Source organism: Ammospiza nelsoni, chromosome Z (assembly GCF_027579445.1).
Source record: "Ammospiza nelsoni isolate bAmmNel1 chromosome Z, bAmmNel1.pri, whole genome shotgun sequence".
Classification (NCBI taxonomy): Eukaryota; Metazoa; Chordata; class Aves; order Passeriformes; family Passerellidae; genus Ammospiza; species Ammospiza nelsoni.
In genome coordinates this window covers 12,745,104-12,764,185 of record NC_080669.1, presented here as the reverse complement: position 1 = coordinate 12,764,185, position 19,082 = coordinate 12,745,104, and the positions used below count along the sequence as shown (strand labels likewise).

Sequence of the window (19,082 nt, the reverse complement as noted above, 5' to 3'; positions counted from 1 at the left end):
AGGACAAGACAGGTATACATAATCCTGATGGAAATTTACCTGAGCAATTCTCCTTTTAGTATGCTAGTCAACTATACAGACAAGACATTACGAAAATAATTGCAGCGGCTGATTGTTTAAGAATGATCTCATTTGGAAATGCTGGTTTTTCTAAACAATAAAGAGAATTATCTCCCTGCTAAATTTACATATCAACCCTATTTTGGAATTTTCATTGACACCTAGTACAATAGAAAGCTATCTGAAAATTGAGACATTGCCATGGAACAGTGTGGTTGTCCAGGCAGCTCTTATCATATATTCTATCCACTGTCTGAATATTAACTTTGCTTAATTTCCTTTTTCAGCTTTTAGAATATTATTCTTTCAACAGCAGTAGATATAGAGCTGCTCCTCATCTAAAGGTCATCAAGCATTTTCAATTATAGACAGATTTTCCAAGATGAAGAGCTAGGAAAGCCTATCACTTCAAGTACTTCTTTAATAGCAAAACTAAGGTAAACACAAGTTCATTTTTAGAAGTTCCATAAAAGTAGAAGAAAGTTGAACTTCATTTAATATGGCATGTTGTAAGTGCATAGCAAACCCATTAGTCTTTTCCAAAATATTCTACTTTATGCCACTCATAATTTAGTCTCAAAGTCTAGCCCTATATTATTATTATTAATGCTTGTAATCCACTCTTTAAATAATTTAAAAATAGGTACTAGAATTAAAAAAAAAAAAAAAAAAAAAAAAAAACAACTACACAAAAGATGCAAACTGCATTTAAGAGTTCTTAGAAAGAACAAAAACATGTGGGTCAAGTTGTACATACATAACAATGCATGGCATTGTATGGCAATGAAAAAGGATAGGTGCCTGCAGACATCTGAAGATAAATAGGTAAGTCCTGACTAGGATAACAACAATAATTTGATGACCTCTGAAAATGTTTTTAAGCTGTGGCATTCAAATCTTTTAGGAGTATTTGAAAATCTGGACAGGAATTGAGTGAACAAGATAAGAAACGTATCATCAGAGCTGTAAGTATCTTACAGAGAAATCAAAGGATCTCACTCTTCTTAAAATTACTAAGAAAGACAATTCTGAGGTATTTTTTATCATCCTATGTAGATTAAATATTTTCAGAACTTGCCAGCTACTGTAATCCATTTTACATTGCATGCTTCATGTGTTTAGATCTTCTATAAACAATTCCAATAAATGACTGGAACTTACAACTTAAAAGACTGCTAGAGTCATGACCACCTGGATTATTTAGATCTAAACCGGGCCACTTCAGGCATTCAATCTGTGCCTAACATACAAAATTACATTACTCTCCAATACCCTGTCTGTCAGTCTGACGAATGTGATGATTTCCTTGGCTTTGAAATCTGCTCATCATAAGAGAAAAGAAGGTCAGGAGTGAAATGAAATAGGCTGATGCTAGAAGATTTTCTGAGAGTCATTTCTTTTAACTGACATTTTTTTTCCTCCCCAAATTATTTTTCTTTCTTCTGGTCATTTGCCAAAGTAATTAGTCAGTCTATTTATCCTAAATTTACACTTATGCACACTTACTCTGTTAAACCTGCTCAAACTTTCAAAGATTAGTAGCTGTGCAATAAAGAAAAATTAAGCAACTCAGTTTACTATCATCTCCTGCTGATCATGGAACCACTAAGCACACACATGACATGTTGTGCAAAAACCCAGTATTTTGCAATTAGGCAATATTGTAACAAGTGCAGACAACTTATGCACATACTTGATGTCACATCTGATGAAACAAACAAGCCTTTCCACTAGTGTAGGAGGATCTTGGAAGAGATTACAATTAAAGAGCCTTGCTACATGAAATTGCTTTTGCAAATAAGAAAATTTGCTTCATATCTTGTGTCAGAAAGTAAGAATTCCTCACAACAGACAAAGCGAATGAGCTGACAGTTCAAAGACAAAAAGACAGTAGGAAAAATGAACTGGTAGTACATGAAGTGTGAAGGATTTGCATTTTCTAAGAGGTAAGAGAGTTTGTTGTGCTTCAAAAAATACCAGTACATGTAGACCTTAAATTATTCACCTTGTGGCATGACAGTCTGGGTCAACCTGGATCCAGCAGTAGGAGCAATGGTGTTGCAGTGGATGTTGTATTTCCGCCCTTCAATTGCAATTGTGTTTGCAAGACCCAAAAGGCCAAGTTTTGCAGCACTGTAGTTTGCCTGACCAAAGTTTCCATATATTCCAGCAGCTGAGGATGTCATAATTATTCTTAAGGGAGAAGAGAAGAAAAAAAATTAAATTATTTCTTCAAGTTATTTGATTCTACACAACAACATTTGCCACCTTTGGCATTATAGTCCCCATATTCCACAAAACCAATAAGAAAATATTATTTGCTAGTTTTGCTAACAATCAGGTAACTAATGTTTGATGGATAGCAAACATCTCACAAATCCTGACACATTGTCAGAGTAGCAGAAAACTAACAAAGGCTTTCTGAGTAATATTGCAACACTATTTTTCTCCTGTACAGAGAAAAATAATTTCATTTCGATCTTCACTGCAGCTGGTATTATTCTCACAACTAACAGATTTCAGCACTCAGAAGAAAATTACTTGACTGAAAATCACTTCCTTTAATATTAACTACCTGGTAATATCTGAAGATCTGTTCTGACAGAATTCACATTTAAAGAATTCTAATATGCATTAAATGCATGACAGAAGAAGACAGGAAGACAAGTCTTGCTCTTTGCTGTTCCCATTACTGCTTTGGAGGTGACTGAACTGCTCACATGAGAGCTCTAAAACCACGGCAGTTCACAGATGGTTTGAGGCAAGAAAATGCTGTGCTGCAGGTCATATCAATTCTGCAGAAATGGGTGTACACCTTCACTTTTAAAGGAACCCTGTTATGGTTTGACACTAGTCAAATACCACAAAGGTGCCTTGCTCACACTCCCCTGCCAGAGGTGGGCAGAGGAGAGAAAAATTTAACAACAGGTTCATGGGTAGAGATAAGGACTGGGAGAAAACACTCCAAGGGCAAAAGAGGCTCAGCTTAAATGTACAAGTTAATTTATTACTGAGAGGTACAGAGAAGTATAATGAGAAGTAGCTAAGCTCTTTTCTTCCCTCAACCCCTCCCTCCATCCTTCCCACCAACAGCACAGGGAGACAGGGCATGATGGTTTGGTCAGTTATCACCAAGATTTTCTTCTGCTGCTCTGGGAGAGGAGTCCATTCCCTGTGAGGCCATGGGGTCCCTCCCACAGGAGACAGTTCTCCATGAGATTCTCCAATGAGGGTCCACTTCTCACAAGCAGCAGCCATACTGCACCTGCTGCAAATATGGGTCCTTCCCACAGGCAGACAGTCCCCCCAAAACTGCTGAGACATGGGTCACTCCTTCCATAGGGTGCAGTCCTCTAAGGACAGGCTGCTCCAGCCTGGGACAAGGGCCCTCTCTCTCCACTGGGTCTCCTGCTGGATCACAGCCTCCTCCAGGCATCTACCTGCTCTGGTGTGGGCACCTCCCTCCATGGGTGGATCTCTACATCCCCCATGGATCCCCAGAGGCTGCAGGGGCACAGCTGCTTCACCGTGGTCTCACCACAGCCTGCAGAGAATCTCAGCTCTGGCACCTCTTGCCACTCCTTCTACAATGATCTTGCTGTCTCCATGTTGTTTCCCTCACATGTTCTCACCTCCTTCTCGTCTCTGGGCAGAAAAAAATGTGGGTTTTTTTTCAAAACTTTTTTTTCAAAATTTTGTTTTGATTTTCTCCTCCAATCTGTTATCACAGAGGCATTACCATCACCTCTAACTAGCCCAGCCTTGGCCAGCACCATGTCCATTGTCAAAGCCACCAATGACTGGCTCTGCTGGGCACAGTGGGAGCTTCCAGCAGCTTCTCACAGGCCCCTTGTGTGATTTCCCCACTACCAAAAACCAGGCCATGCAAAAACAACACAAAGCCTGATCAGATTCTGTTGAAATCTACTTGAAATCTAAACACACAGCATAGCTGGGATCAACATACATTTAACTTTTTTTATCTGCTTCACTGCCAATAATTTAATGTTTTTAATTTAAGTGAAGAGAAGCGTTGCAAGTAGTGGTTCAATATGATGAAGAAAAACTACAAACTCTATACAAAGCAGGCATTTTGCAGATGGCACATGTCTACCCATAAACTGCAGAGGCACTCACTACCACTGTCATGTGAGCAAATACAGAAAAGGATACAAGTGAAACATTATTCTAAATGCATGCAACTCTAGAATTAAGCTGTTTTTGAAAAAATAATTTAATTTTTAGCTCCCAGACTTTCACTATCTTCACAGTTCACTTCCCTGGATGAGAATAAATGTTTAGGTCACGGGATGAGAAAATAGCTCACACAGTTTTAAACACGTGGGTATGGTTAAGATTAATATAATCAGTGCTTTGATAAGGTTTTTGATAAAATCACAAAAATGGAAAAAAATATCTGATTTCACTGCACTTTTTTTCACCTAACAGTAATACATACCAAAAACATACTAAGAACACTCCCATAACTTTTAAGACAAGTATGTTTGTCCAAAGGGTTAAAACTGACAAACAAAGAAAACTCATGACAACTAAACACCAAAGAAAAAAATCCATGGCCTACAAACAGAACTGCATGTACCAGTCATTTGAATAAGAAGGAGCAGAACAAGAGTCCCTCAAACTGCAGTAACACACAAGTAACAAACATTTCTAACCAGTCCTCATTAATTGACATGGTATTTTTACATAGTTACAACTTCCATTTGGGAGAGCCAGAAAAATACATTTAAATATATTGGAAAAAAAAACTTCAAACATTTGGCTGAGGAAGCGGAAAGGAGGGATCAGAACTGTACAGACATTTTCACTGCTTTTGCTTCAACCCTGACAAAGTGAAAGAAAAGAATGCAAAACTCCTTCACTGTTTGGTCATGCATCAGTCTGTTATACCCTACTGAAAAATGCAATACAGAACACACATTTTTACCTGCCAAATTTCTGATTTTTCATATGATTCCATGCAGCTCGGGTTACCAGGAACGATCCCCTCAAATGAATTCTGTGAATTATATCTAGAACAAATTAACATCAGTTTAGTAATTCCAGGATTTGTCTCCCAGATTGAAATGCACCATATTTCCTCTTCATAACAAAAATGTACTCCCTTCACACTGTTTTTTTGTTGGAGTTTTTTTGTTTTGTTTTTTTTGGTTTTTTGTTTGTCTTGACAGACAACTTTTCAGTACTTGCCTGAACATACACTGATTATGAAGGGGCTGCCCCCATATACCACCTCTTGTATGGGCCTCTTCTGTACAGAATTCAAAAGTATTCAAAATTCCTGCATTTAGACTCAGACCAGAAGCACAGAAGACAGACTCCTTGTAAAGTCTCCTCCACTGACTTATCATCATCTACCACCTCAATGAAGGTTTTGCTTTTTCTTCTGTCCCTTGGCACATCAGTTTCCTTTCCTCTCTGCTTCGTTCTGGGTCTTTTAAGCCTGTTTAGTATTCAGCCACTCAGTGCTGGCACTAGGAATGTTGTGTTCACAAAAACTATTGTGTGTAATTCACATGGCTCTTTTTCTTATTGCATTTGGCAACCCAGAGTGGGAAGAAAAGTCTTTCTTACCCTTTGGAACTACAGAGACCTACCACGTGTTGCAGCACAGACCTGGTTTGCACACTGAACACAAGCAGCTTTCCACTAAGCTTGCAGGGCAAAAGGTAAGCCTTCCCTGTCTTTTCTTTCTTGTTCCCGTGGGAGGGATGTACATGTCATCTTTCACACAGAAAGAACATTTGGAAGTTGCTTTAAAATCAACTCACCCCAATCTTCATCACTTATCCGAACAAAAGAACGGTCTCTCAGGATCCTAAAATGCGACATTAGGAAAACAAAACAGATGTAAGATCAACATTTGTTTACACAAAAAGGACAGCACACACTCAAACAGGACAGGTATACTCACCCAGCATTGTTTATAACAATATCTGAAATAAAAAAAAGGTAACTAATTCAATGCACTGATAAAATACAAGCTTGTTTCTATTTTTCTCCCACTTCCAAATATACTCACACAAGAACAGTGGACATGTACATCATATTACATATATTCAGTAGCTCCTTGTCCTGATTAATGAATCTATCCTTGAACAAATATTATAACACAAAACTTCTGGACAGGCAACTCTCAACCCAACAGGGACCTCAATGGGACAAAGCCTGAAAGGCAGGCATAGCTCTGAAGTGCTGGCTGCCTAGGAATCCAATATCTGCAGGATGCAGCTATGCTGTACAGTTTTGAAGCCTGCTTTGAATTTCAGAATGCCCCAGTTACGCAGTTTATGCCACCACCTTTGTTGCAGTAGCCCAAATGATAACTAGAGGAACTACAGAGTCTCAAAGCTGATAAAGTGACCAGGATCATAACAATTTCTTGTCAGATATTTAACTGGGTTCCTGTTGGCATTGTTTATGTGTACTTTAAGCCATTTAACCCTGAGTTAAACTCACCAAGTGATTTCAAATAGTGGAAATCACATAGCTAAAAAGAGCTTTAACAGTTACATAAAATACCTTAGGGTTTTCTTTTTTAATTTCTGCTAATGCATGTTGCCCTTATGTAAGCAGAAGAGCTTAAAAACATGCAATATTGCTTTCAGCAACATTATTTATGCTAATTCTGTGCAGTCAGTCATAACACTTTGTGCTTTGTGACAGTCATAGACTTTGTGCTTTGTGACAGAAATTGTTAACCATTATTGAAGTTCCAAAATTCTGAAGTGTAGGAAAATACGAAACATATACTAAGCTTTACACCTCCGTTAAAACCACAAAAAAAACCAAAAAAAAAAACCCCAAACAAACAAAAAACCAAACAAACAAAAGCCAAAAAACCCAAAACAAATAAAAAAAACGCAAACAAAAGTTGATAATTCAGATTAAAAGCTGAAAGCCCCTTATTCAGATTTCACTGACTACAGGCACCAAGAATTGGTGAGTACTAGTGTGGTCAAAATGTATTTCATACACAGGCTGTTAACTGCACTGCTTATAATGGCTTTGCACTTGCAAACAATTTTCTACATGAATTAAGCAACTGTACCTATCCTCCCAAAAGCCTCAAGGGCTGTCCTCACCAGCTTTTCACCATCTTCTACGGAATCTGTAAGAAAAAAGTAAAAATTCTCAATTAAAATTAACTGGATACACTGCACTTCCAGGATATTAACAACTAATTCCACAGATCTAAGAAAAATAAACTACACACCGCCCCAGTGAAAACTAAATTCAAATCCAGCCATTATCTGCATATGGCGTAAAACAAATCCCACACAGCAAATCTAAATGGCACAACATTTGTGACAGCCAGAAAAACACAAAGCAAAGCAAGCAAGAACTATCCATTCCCATTTAGCATCTGAAGACTGCGGATGAACGGCTACTTAATACTTCAATGTTAAAAACTGAGATAAAAGAGAAGGGCAATAGTAGATAAATCTTAATTAAATGAGGCAATTAATGCACCTGCTTTTAGCATCTGTCTCCCCACTCCACATAGTATCACACCAGTTTAATGTATATGTTAATGGTAAGCTGGCAGTAATCTTTCACAAGCAGCATCAGCTTTTCATTTAACATGTCCACTATTCCTACAGATAAAGCATTATACTCATCTGGATAAATAACATACCATAATTAGGTACTGCTTTTCCTCCTTTTGCTCTGATTTCATCAACAACTTTGTCAGCAGCTGAGGAGCTTTTGCCATATCCTTTAAAATCACCTCCAAGATCATTCACTATGCATGACAAAGAAATGAAATTTTTTTTGTTAGCACTCAGACTTCATGGTCTGTCCTTACCTCATTATCACACTGGAGGCTATAAGGAATATTAATAAAGCCTGCTGCATTTGGGATCTTACTGAGAACCACAGATGACAAGAGAAAAATAGTAGGACATACAACTATATTTTTTAAAAGCAGTGCAACATACATTATCCCATTTTCTTTAAATAACATGGAAATCCTTTTTCCACCCCTCCATCATGTATTCAACTTGCTTGCCCTGCCCAGGCTACCTCTGTAATTGTGTTGAAGTTCAGAGATAAAGATCTAGATTATACCCCAATCACAGGCAATTTATTCCAGTCTCTAACTACTGCATGAACCGTAAGCAAGACTTTATTCCTGTTAATAGAGTTGCTAAACTGTTACTAGCCACCACCATCATGGAAGAGACCCAGCTGTCTGAACAAAGTGAGAAGTGCCTTCTCTGGAGCTTCAGATCCTGCTCCTGCGGGGTGAGAGGCCCACCTGACACACACAGCTGGTCCAGGCTGCTCTCCACACTGGGGCACACGTCACTAATGGCAGCTGGAAGGTCATGTTGCCACACTCTGCTGCACTCCTGCACATCCCACAGCTTCACAGAATTACCAGGGGAACAAAAACACTACCAAAAAATCCCATAAAACATTGTATTTGGACAAAGAATTTTAAAAAATTGTAAAAAGTTGTTTAAATGGGTTCAAAATGGAATTGTAAAAAAGCCAGAACTGACTGAATTTACATGCCACAATGGTATTCTGCTAAAGAGTCTTTTGCTATGGTGAATTCCAGCTTTCTGCCTTCTAACTTCTACCCTCTAGAAGCCAAAGTAAAATCCACAAAATATGAAGGATGTTTTTGCTGGTCTTGATGAAAAGCAGCATGCCAAGTCTGTTGTATCATGACAAAATGAAATAGACCCATTTTGTGCCTTTTTTTTTAACTCTCTATGTAAACAGGAACATGGCTAGCAGGACACACAAAATCACTGTATTATCCAGATCAAGAAGCGTCATCTGGAATTCTATATTCAGCTTTGTGTGCTGCACTTCAAGAGAAATGTAGAAATATGGCAGAAAATTTGTGAGCAAATAAAAATGCCAAAGTCCAGAAGAAGCGAGCATCAAAAGAGGAGGGACATGTCAAAAAAAACAGAAAAAACAACCAAGCATAAACAAACCAAACACAAAAAATGCCCAGCCTTAAGCAGAAAGTACAAGCACCTTAACACTGATGCAAAAAACAAAGGAGACAAAAATCTCCAAGCTAACAGATCAATATCTAACAATCCAAACATGCAGAAAACACAATTCAAGTGAAAAGAATTAAGGAAAATTTCTAAGTGTAGTGATGTGTTAGGATAGGCAACACAGGCAGACTGCTCAGCCTGAAACATCCATGGTATTAAAGGAAAGCAAATCAGGGACAACACCTGGGAAAGAAGAGTGAACAATTTGGGTGGTAAACATACACAAACCATTCAGTCCTGTTAAAGCCTTACAACTCTACCACAGACAAGTTTATATATGCTTATCCCACACTTCAATAGTAATTTGCTGACAAAAACCTAATTAAATATTTGGTAAAATTTTCAGAGGTGGTAAAGTACCTTAGGCTGAGCACAGGCACTAATGGAGTTGAAACAAAAATGAGTATGCAAGAAAGAGTTGAGCTATTATAGGTTTTAAAAATAGTAACGCCATGACTGTGATTGAACAATGAAAAAAAGCCCCTAACAACAAAATAGAGAAATAACATTACTATATGCCCAAGCTTTACATCATGCAATTTTCAGTTGAAATCACACAGTCAAAAAGAGCCAAAGACTGTAGTGGTTGTAGCAGAGCATAGCTATAGTCTGAATCTTGGAGAACTCCTCTAAGGCTAGGAGTGTGTCACAAAAGAGTAGCAAAAGCAAATCTGAAGGGTGAAACAGTTGGTGCAGAGCACCTGACATCTACAGTACAAGTTTTTTAAACAGTAAGCCAGCTGATTTCTTGTGGTATTCTGGTGTCACAAACCAAGCACACATGAACAATGTAGGTGTGCTGATAAATTGCATCTTCTAGTCCGTTTTTTAAAGGACTCATGCAATTCAATACCATTTCACTACGCAAACAAAAATACAAATAGGATACATACCAGGAGAGATGCTTCAAAAGCATGACTCTAAACTAAAACAGCAACAAAAGAGCCCTCAGACAGACCAGAAGAAACGGTAGGTCTGGAGATGACACCGGATGCAAGACAAAAGCAAATCAACCCTTCTTCCTACTTTCAACTTTTCCTGATGAGAGGCATGAAGGAGATAAAAATTAACAAAAAACAGTGGTAGCAGGCAGCCTCAGGGTGATGGGAAGAGAGTTTTCCACCTAGGCTGCTCTTGTCAACTTAACCACACCAACAGCAACTCACTCAATAGAGATGCAGGACTGGACAAAGGCGTCATGTTGGGGCCTACTGTTATTCTTCCAACTACTCTAAATATTCCTCCAGAGTATTTGATCACTGGTCTTAACATACCTTTATTTCCATAACTTATAAAAAGGAATTGTTTTAAAGAGACAAGGCAGATATAAGCCTCATATCTGCTTGAGTTTTAAAAAACTAAAGATTATACAAGTAGTTTCTCAACTCTTTGAAGTTAGAATTGTAAGAGAACAAGAGAAATAAATACAAGCATGTAGAGGTAATACTGCAAGACAAGCTGAAGTGTGGTGAAGTTTCCAAAAGGAAACAAGAAGTTGCCCTTACAGTCAATTCTTAACTTACTGTTTAGTTATTACACAATAAGGCCAAGAGATAAAGGAGCATTAGCTGTGGTCAGGCAATAGAATACATTTTCTTTCAGATCATTCCAGAAAGTAAGACCACCACCATCTGCAGAGAGTCCATACAAAATATTTGGACTGATTTAGTGACATAATTTTTGCTGAATAAGAACTCAATGTGAATTATTCACATCCACGGTAAATACAGCAAGTATCAAAGAAGGCAATTAACAGAAACAAAATAAGAAAAAACCCAGATTTTTTTTTAAGTTGTCTACATACATAGTCATTTTCAATCAATAAAGTAAAACCAAACAATTTTCTTGAAATTTTGTAAACTGAGATTGGCATTGTCATTAGAAAACTACAAACAAAAACAGCGAGCAAGGTCTTGTCCATAAATCTCTTTAAGCATTTAATCTTGAACTCATCAACAGTACCTGTACAAATTCATCAATAGGCAGCAAAACTATAAAATCACAGGAACCTTTTAGGCTGGAAACATCTGTGAGGTTAAGTCCAACCATTAATGTAACACTGCCAAGTCCAGGAGTAAACCACATCCATAAGTGCCACATCCACACATCTTTTAAACACTTGCAGGAATGGTCATTCAAGCACCTCTCTGGCCTGTTCCAGCACCTGACAACCCTTCCAGGGAATAGATTTTTCCTAAGAGCCAATCTAAAAATGGCAATGCTGACTGCTGGTGAGTACCCAAAATACAACTTAACCTACAGGACTGCCTTGCGATACAGCATTTTTCACAACTAAATACGCCCTGCTAAGGTTCAACCAAGGAACTACAAAACCACCAGAAGTTACTGACAGCTACTTGGCACTGACACCGACACCAGACGGCTCTTCTGTCCCATGAGCCACAGAAAGAAACAATGCTATTGAGCTACATTTCAGTAACTTCTTTCTTGAGAGGCAGTACTATAAGATAACATATTCACAAATTCAAATGGTCATATTGGAAGATTGTGAGCACAATTTACCAAAGACAACACACTCTCTGGTCACAGATTGCAGTAAAAAGTTGTATGCATAATTGGAAGTTAAATCTAAGAAATGATCTAACTCAAACTGGCTTTCCAGCAAAGGTAAGCTCTTGGACAAACTTGGGCAACTTGTTTCATAAGAAAATAAAGCTTAGAGGCAAAATTAAACAGCAAAAGATAAGACAGAAAACCATTAAATAACAAAGGTTACTGTCAAAAAGGGCATGGACTGTCGAATGCAAGCTATCTGAAAAGGCAAAGGTTACTGCCTAGATCAAGTTAGTTAAGATAAAACTTACCAACTACTGAAGCTCCTCTTTCAGCAAAAGCCAGAGCATATGCTCTGCCCAAACCTAATTTTAAAAAAAAGAGAAAGTTAAAAACAAGAGTGAATTTGTTTCCTCAATCACAATTCAGACAAAAGCTACAAAAAATGAATCACATCAAGAAAAATGCACCAATTCAAAACAAATACCTTGCAGGTTCAAAGTAAAACCTTATTTCGCCCAGGAGCTCAAAGTCTTTTATAAGAATAAAATACAAAAGTAAACAAACAGATAAACAATAAGTAGAACTTCCAGTCAAGCAAAAAAAAAAAAAACCCAAACAAACCACACTTACTCTTCGTTACTGGATTCAGCCAAAGCATCTGGGAAAGCTGTTTGCTGCCGAGTTTGTGCTTGTGATAGAAAAATACACTTTAAAGGGGATGTTTAAAGTTAATTAATTACGCACTAAGTGAATAAGATACTTTCCTAGTTAAAGTTAAAAATTGAAAAAGAAACTGAACAAAATTTAACTGTGACTGAAGATATACTGACAAAATCATTGGGATACAAAGGAATGCCTAATACCTCAGATAACCAAACAGACACATAGTTTGCCTGTCCTAAGAGAAGACTGTAATTTCTGCACTACAAACAAAAGCAAGGGTCTTGAACCTTCACTCTGGCTTAGATTCTAGTTGTATTTTGCATTCATTGCAATAAATCATTTACAGATATACTATCCACTGTAGCAATCAAAAGTTGTTGGGCTTAATGGCACTGATCCTTTTTTTATTCATTAAAAAAAAATGGAGATTGAAATGATCAAAAAATCATCAGTCAAAAGAAAGTTCCTCAGAATCCAAACAGTATCTCTTTGCACCTCACTTGGACATTCAAAGCCACTTCTCAAAAAAAAAAAAAAGGTTGGGGAAAAATAAGAATTGTATATACTGTTTTGAAGCACACTAATTTCACAGCAATAAGTTGAAAATTTCCTTAAGACTCCCTTAGGCCTCTGCAGCCAAGAGTTTCACATGTGAGGTGCATATACACCCAACTGCTCATACAACCCAAGTCCAAGAAAACCTTTTTTTGTTTTGTTTTGAAAAGCCACGGAGAAGTGCACAAAACTCAGGCCATGCTATATGAGCTTGTCTTCTCAACTGCTAAGCAAAGATTGAACATTTGAGAATCAAAACTAACCTTGAAAAAAAACAAGATAGGTTGACTAAACAATGTCCAACACAGCAATTCACAGAGGATCTCCTCAAAGTGAAAACAAACACTTTTCAGATATGTGCGTATGTGAAAACAGGTACGACTTTGACACAAACTAGTGATTCAGATGTCTAAATAAATTCCCAGCTCTGATCTGTTCACCAGCATCCAGCTGAAAAACAATGCTATTAGTAATGCAATCTAACTACAGTGATGTAAATTAAATAAAAGCAAAATGAGAACTAATCTGTAAATAACAGGTTCTCCCTTAATCTTGGCTTAAATTTAATCAACACTTACTGAAAAGCTGTTGTGAAATAAAACTTACAAGAGGAATTTTCTCTATTAACAAACCATTTTCAGCCTAACCCTATTAGTACAAGGGTCACTGTACACACACTTATGACATGAAACTTTACTCAATGCAATACTTTTTAGAAGCTTTATTACTGCCACAGTGACCTTGTTTTGCTATTATGCAAGATCTTAACCTGTTCTTCAGTGAAACTTACTATATAGGGAAAAGGCCACAAACATAGATGTGGTACAAGCAAAGAAGCAACATTAAAAAACGTGGTCTCAATTATTATCAGGTTGGTCACTTTCAGGTGATGTACATGGACTGTTCAGTGCTTTCCAAAAGTACTTCTTCACAAGACATCACTTAATCTAGGACCCCAAAACGACTCCGCTGGAAACGTGCAGCACCACAAAATGAGAGCAAAACTCTACCGTGGGGAGGGAGGGCAGAACCTTTTCAGAGTATGGCTAAACAAGTTTCTTAAAGAGCTCATCACAAACACAAACTTTGCCTGTCATTCATCCACACTGACAGCCCGTACTTTTGCTCAACCACCAGAGTAGGCAAAGGCCAAAGCGTGGACACAGAGAATTAAAAAAAAAAAAAAAAAAAAACAATCAAAGGGGGAAGAAACAAATAACAGAAAAACCCAACCAACCAACCCACCCCACGCCATAACAACAAATACAAAAACACTTCCTGGCAAAACCAAGCATTCCACGTTTCCCGGAGGGCTCAAGCCCGCAGACCACCAAGAGCGCAGGCCAGCCCCGCTGCTGGCAGCGGTCTCTCCCCGGCCGCTCCCCGCTGCCCCAGGCCGGCTCCCGGGAGCAGCGGGCCGGGCAGGCGGCAGCGGGTGGGCCGCTGCCGTCAGCAGCCCCGACGGCGCAGGGAGAGCGCTGCTGCAGCACAACCGTGCCAAGCCACACGGCTCACATGCCTCCGACGCTACGTCCAAGGCTCAGGGGGAAGGAATTAGGGTACCAGGACAGCGCTTGGAGGAGGACATCCACTGCTGAGAGGGGTGCAGCGGCGCTGCTCCCCGCGTGTGTTCAAACAGCAGAAAAGCCCCATGTTCGGAGGGGTTCCCAGCGTGGGCAGCGCCGGGCCGGCCTCGGACGGCAGCAGGAGGCACGGCCCTGACCCCTGCACAGCCTTGGCACGGCCAGCACCTCCCCTACAGCCCCGCTTCTGCCCTCTGAGGAAACAATACGCTTTTTCCCCCGAAGCAGGACCGGCTGTCCCCGGGACACCTGCCGGGGCCGCGGGCAGCAGCGGCGGCTCCGCGGAGCCCGCACCGCCCGGGCTTCCCCCGAGCAGTTCTGCCGTCTCCCGTGGGGGCGGAAACCCCGGCCGGCGCTCACCTCCTCCGGCGCCTGTCACCAGCACCACCCGCCCGTCGAACCTCAGCCCCGCCGCTGCCATCGCTCCGCTCCGCTCGGCGCCACCCGACTCCACTGCCCGGCCCCGACCCCAGTGCCCGGCCCCGGCCCGCCCGCAGGAGGGACAACACGGGGCGGGGAGGTGCGCCCAACCGCGCATGCGCCAGCACCGCAGCCCGCTGGGAACTGTAGTGTGCGATGGGAAGGGGAAAGGACGGGGAGGGGAAAGGAAGGGGCGGGGAATGGAGGGGCGGGAATGAGGGCTTAGGAAGGAAAGGGGAAGGAGCGGCGAGGAAGGGTTGAGCAGAAGAGAAGGGATATGATGGGATGAGATGACGAGAGGGAGGGAAAGGAGAGAGAGGAAGAGATGGGGAGAGGATGAGATGGGGAGGGGATGGGCAGGGGGAGATGATAGGGAAGATGTGTGCTAATGGCTTTAGAAACAATTCGATGCACAGAAGTATGGGTGTTAATGTCTTTGAAATCGGTCTTAATGTCGCTATTAACTTCAAGCTGCAGGTTTGTTGCAGAGCCAGACAGCTTGACTCCTGAAATAGACAAGGGTCGAGGCATTAAATCCCGCAGGTGTGTGCCCCAGTGCACTCTACCCCTTTATTTGAATAAAGTTGCAGGACTCTTCTGTCTCCTTTATGGACAATGGCTTTTCATAGTGTGATTTTCCGTGCAAAAGGAAGGGATGGGGAAGAGAGGAGAGGAGAGGAGAGGAGAGGAGAGGAGAGGAGAGGAGAGGAGAGGAGAGGAGAGGAGAGGAGAGGAGAGGAGAGGAGAGGAGAGGAGAGGAGAGGAGAGGAGAGGAGAGGAGAGGAGAGGAGAGGAGAGGAGAGGAGAGGAGAGGAGAGGAAGGGTTGGGGGAGGCGAAAGGCAGGGATGTGGAAGAATAAAGGGAAAGGAAGGGAGAGGGATGGGTGGGGAAGGGATGGGGAACAGAGAGGAGGGAAGGAGATGGAGAAGACAAGGGGAGAGGAAGGGATGAGAAGGGTAAGGAAGGGATGCAGAGGGCAAGGAGGGGCTCAGGATGGAGGCAGTAGGGCCCAGGATCAGCCCTGCCTGGCCCTGCTTTCCCAGGCTGGCTGCTGTGAAGGATGGGAGGGAGCGAGCTGTCCTGTCCTGTCCATGTGCCCAGCGAGGCCATTGCTGGGCCAGATTGCCAGATCCTTGCTGGATTGTGAGGCTACGCTGGTGTAAATCATCCTGCCTCCGTTTAAAGCTAATCTACAATTACTTCTTTTATTGTAATATTGTCCATGGTGTGCAATTTTTCTCTCCCTCTATCTGCAATTTCCCAGTGGAAACATTGCTTTCCCAGAGGCCTGGGAACTCTGTTGAGCAGTAAAAGTGCAATACAGCGCCCTTTCTTTGCCCCACGGATTTTGGCTGCCCGTGTGCGGAGGGCAGCGCCTGGGTGCAGCACCTGGGGCCTGCAGGCAGTCCCAGGCCCAGCACAGCATTCCCATGGGATCCAAAGGGCTCACCATCAGGCATGGCTCAAACCCTCAGAAAGGGTGCCGGTGGTGCCTCTGGGAACATGTCTAAGAAAATATAAAAGGCGTTTTGCAGCAGTTGTGGAAGAGTGGAGAAGCTGAGGGAGAAGCAGCCCTGCAGACACCCAGGCCCGTGAAGAAGCAGTGACAGCTCCAGATTCCGTGGAGGCCGTAGAGAAGACACCCTATGGAGGTTCACACTGGAACAGGTTTGCTGGCAGGACTTGGGATCCCGTGGGGGACTGGAGCAGCCTGTTCCTGAAGGAATGCATGCTGTGGGAGGGACTCATGCTGGAGCAGGTCTTGAAGAGCTGCAGCCTGTGGGAGTGACCCCATGTGAAGCGAAGGAGAACGGAGTGAGGCACAAAGAGTAGCAGAGTGTGTTGTGTTTACTTGAACCAGACAGTGGGTTAAGTATGAATATACACACTTAATCACTATGTTATTGCAGATGTTGTATGAGACAGTGTTATTCAGAATGTAATTATTCTGGCATTTCATAGGGCCAATGCTTAAATCTAGGGCCTGCACAGGAAACAGAGGATTGTAAGGAATGCACAGAATTATTTTTTTCAGGAAATCATCTACATATTCCCTCTGCACAGATAAACTAATTCATAATTAACCTTTCTTGTAAACTTTGGATTATTTCTGGAGCAAATAGAAAGAAAAAATGGTTTTGCTGCCTGGTTATCTTCTTGACTGTAAATGCCTTACTGTCTGTATTAAAGAAAGGTGATAGCTTCCTGAGTGACAGCTATTTGGAGACTTCCAAAATAGAATAAATTATAATTTCTGACCTCTAATAATCTGCAGCATTCACTCCTTTAGAAACAGCAGGAACAGAGACTAGTGGTCTATGATTTTATGACACAGTTCGGCTTGCGGGGCTTTGAAAGCTTCAACTGCAACTTACGCTGTGGGCACTAGAGTGAGCCCGTGCTACGGTTAGGCGGCCCCAAGTGCCCACATGCATGGTACCGCCCACGGGGAAACTACTGGAAAGGACAGGGGACAAAACCATTTCTGAAGGCGGCCAAGGGAAACTGCATCAGATAAATAATCTACAATCAATCACAAGGTTTAAGTGTAGGGAAAAATTCTTGACTGTGCGCAGAAACAACCCATTGCACTGGAGGTGGTTTTTTTCTGTCGCAGCACTAAATACCCTTACAACTAATTAAAGTTTGAGTGCAGCTCGGTAGAGGAGCGAATTGCCCAGCAGTGAGTGGCCCGGTGCAGCTGGGTGTGTTTTGCAGAGAGAACATCGCTGATTGTGGTTTGGCTGCGCTGTGCCTGGCAGCAGGAGGAGGCTCTTTCCTGGGGGGGAGGAGGGCAGACAAGTGAGTCAGATTGCGATTGCCTTTCCTGAGGAAGTAACAGATTGAGCCCTTAACATCTGTGAGCTTTGGTTCAGCCTCATCACTCAACGTTTTTTTTTATTGTTGCCGCAGTGTGGGATTGGGCTCCCACCTGGGAAAAGGAAGGGAAGTCTCCAGGATGCTGTGAGAGCACCATCTAGTAAAGACTGGAAAAACCCACAAGGACTGAGTGGTCATCCTTTCAGTACCAATTTTATTTGCATAATACCCTATGTAACTGTATTAATCTAGAGCAGCTCAGATCTGTGAGCACTTCTACAAACAAGGCCTAAGAGAGCCAGGTGCATTTTCAGTGATGATTCTGTCCACCACCAAATCTTTCATGATCTTGAAGCCATTTCAGCTCTAGTCTTTCACATTCCATAGTCTTCCATCTCCTGTATTTTTACAGATGATGGGCTATTCAAGAATGGGACTTACTCTTGAATTTGCCTAGAAGTTCGTGGTTGCATGGCTCAAATAAAATCAGTCCCTGAGGTACTTCTACAGCAGAATTTGTTGCTTAGATACCAAATAAACAGACCTTGTTAACAAGTCAGGAACTTTTACAGCTACCTTATTTTTGTGCTTAGAATGGGATTAGAATCAAGGGAGGGGTCACACTTCGACACAATTAAGAGTTTGCTCAACAGAATGGTGTTTTTTCCTGCAGACCACAAAATAAAGTGCACTGGAGAGACAGTACATCACTTCTGTATTTTATGTTTTTAAAGTTAAATTTGTCTGTATTTAAAAGATGCAAAATACAAGGAACCATTCTGGATGGAAAGGTGTTTGATGGGTTCCTTTAGTAGTCAGAAGAGCTTTGTTCCAGCAGTCATACAGCTATCAGAAAATATCTGTATCAGTCTGAAAAGGGTATGATGGGACTGCTGTGCTTACCAAACTGAAGTGATGGTAGATGGAAACATGAGCAGAGTAGGTGTCAAGCCACAAACCAAGATCTGGTGCCATAGTGAGTTTTCAGTGATTGAGCCATAGTGAATGAGAATAATAGCAGGATATCCACATTCCAAACACAGCCAGCCAGGGTTTAACAAAATAAGTCAGTTCAAAAAGGAGGACCAAAATTGCTTTATTTTGTCTCATAGTGAGCAGTGTGAGCTAGCATATATTTATCATTAACATTTATACTGACATTTCAGACATTTTTCACTAGGAAAAAATTGCCAAAACCCCCACTCAGCACCTTGTAATATTGAATGTGATGATGTTTCTTTCCTGTTATGCTTCAATGCCTAGAGCAGGTAAGTTCTTTCCATTAAGAGTAAATTTTCGTGCAGTGCACTGAAGCAAATTTGGTGTATGTGCTAACATCTTTTGGCTAATAGGTTAGATAATTTGGTTTGGGTCTTTTTCTTTTACAAGTCTTTTGTAAACTACAGGCTTGCACAA

The 19,082-nt window shown here is 41.2% G+C and overlaps 1 protein-coding gene across 2 annotated transcripts in view; it reads right to left on the bottom strand.

The window, feature by feature from the left end:
- The window catches only part of HSD17B4 (hydroxysteroid 17-beta dehydrogenase 4), a 62,426-nt gene extending 47,510 nt beyond the window's left edge, over positions 1-14,916 (bottom strand). Inside the window, exons 1-8 of one of the 2 annotated variants that reach the window (XM_059492452.1) lie at positions 14,786-14,916; positions 11,933-11,986; positions 7,721-7,828; positions 7,133-7,192; positions 5,996-6,017; positions 5,853-5,899; positions 5,009-5,093; positions 2,066-2,253 (exon numbers count right to left, since the gene is read on the bottom strand). In XM_059492452.1, coding sequence (XP_059348435.1) covers positions 2,066-2,253; positions 5,009-5,093; positions 5,853-5,899; positions 5,996-6,017; positions 7,133-7,192; positions 7,721-7,828; positions 11,933-11,986; positions 14,786-14,846 — 625 coding nt within the window. In that variant the 5' untranslated portion in view covers positions 14,847-14,916. Of the gene's footprint in view, positions 1-2,065; positions 2,254-5,008; positions 5,094-5,852; positions 5,900-5,995; positions 6,018-7,132; positions 7,193-7,720; positions 7,829-11,932; positions 11,987-12,254; positions 12,289-14,785 lie in introns of those variants that run through there. The other variant, XM_059492453.1, reaches the window with a different exon arrangement.
- Between the last annotated feature and the right edge of the window lie 4,166 nt (positions 14,917-19,082).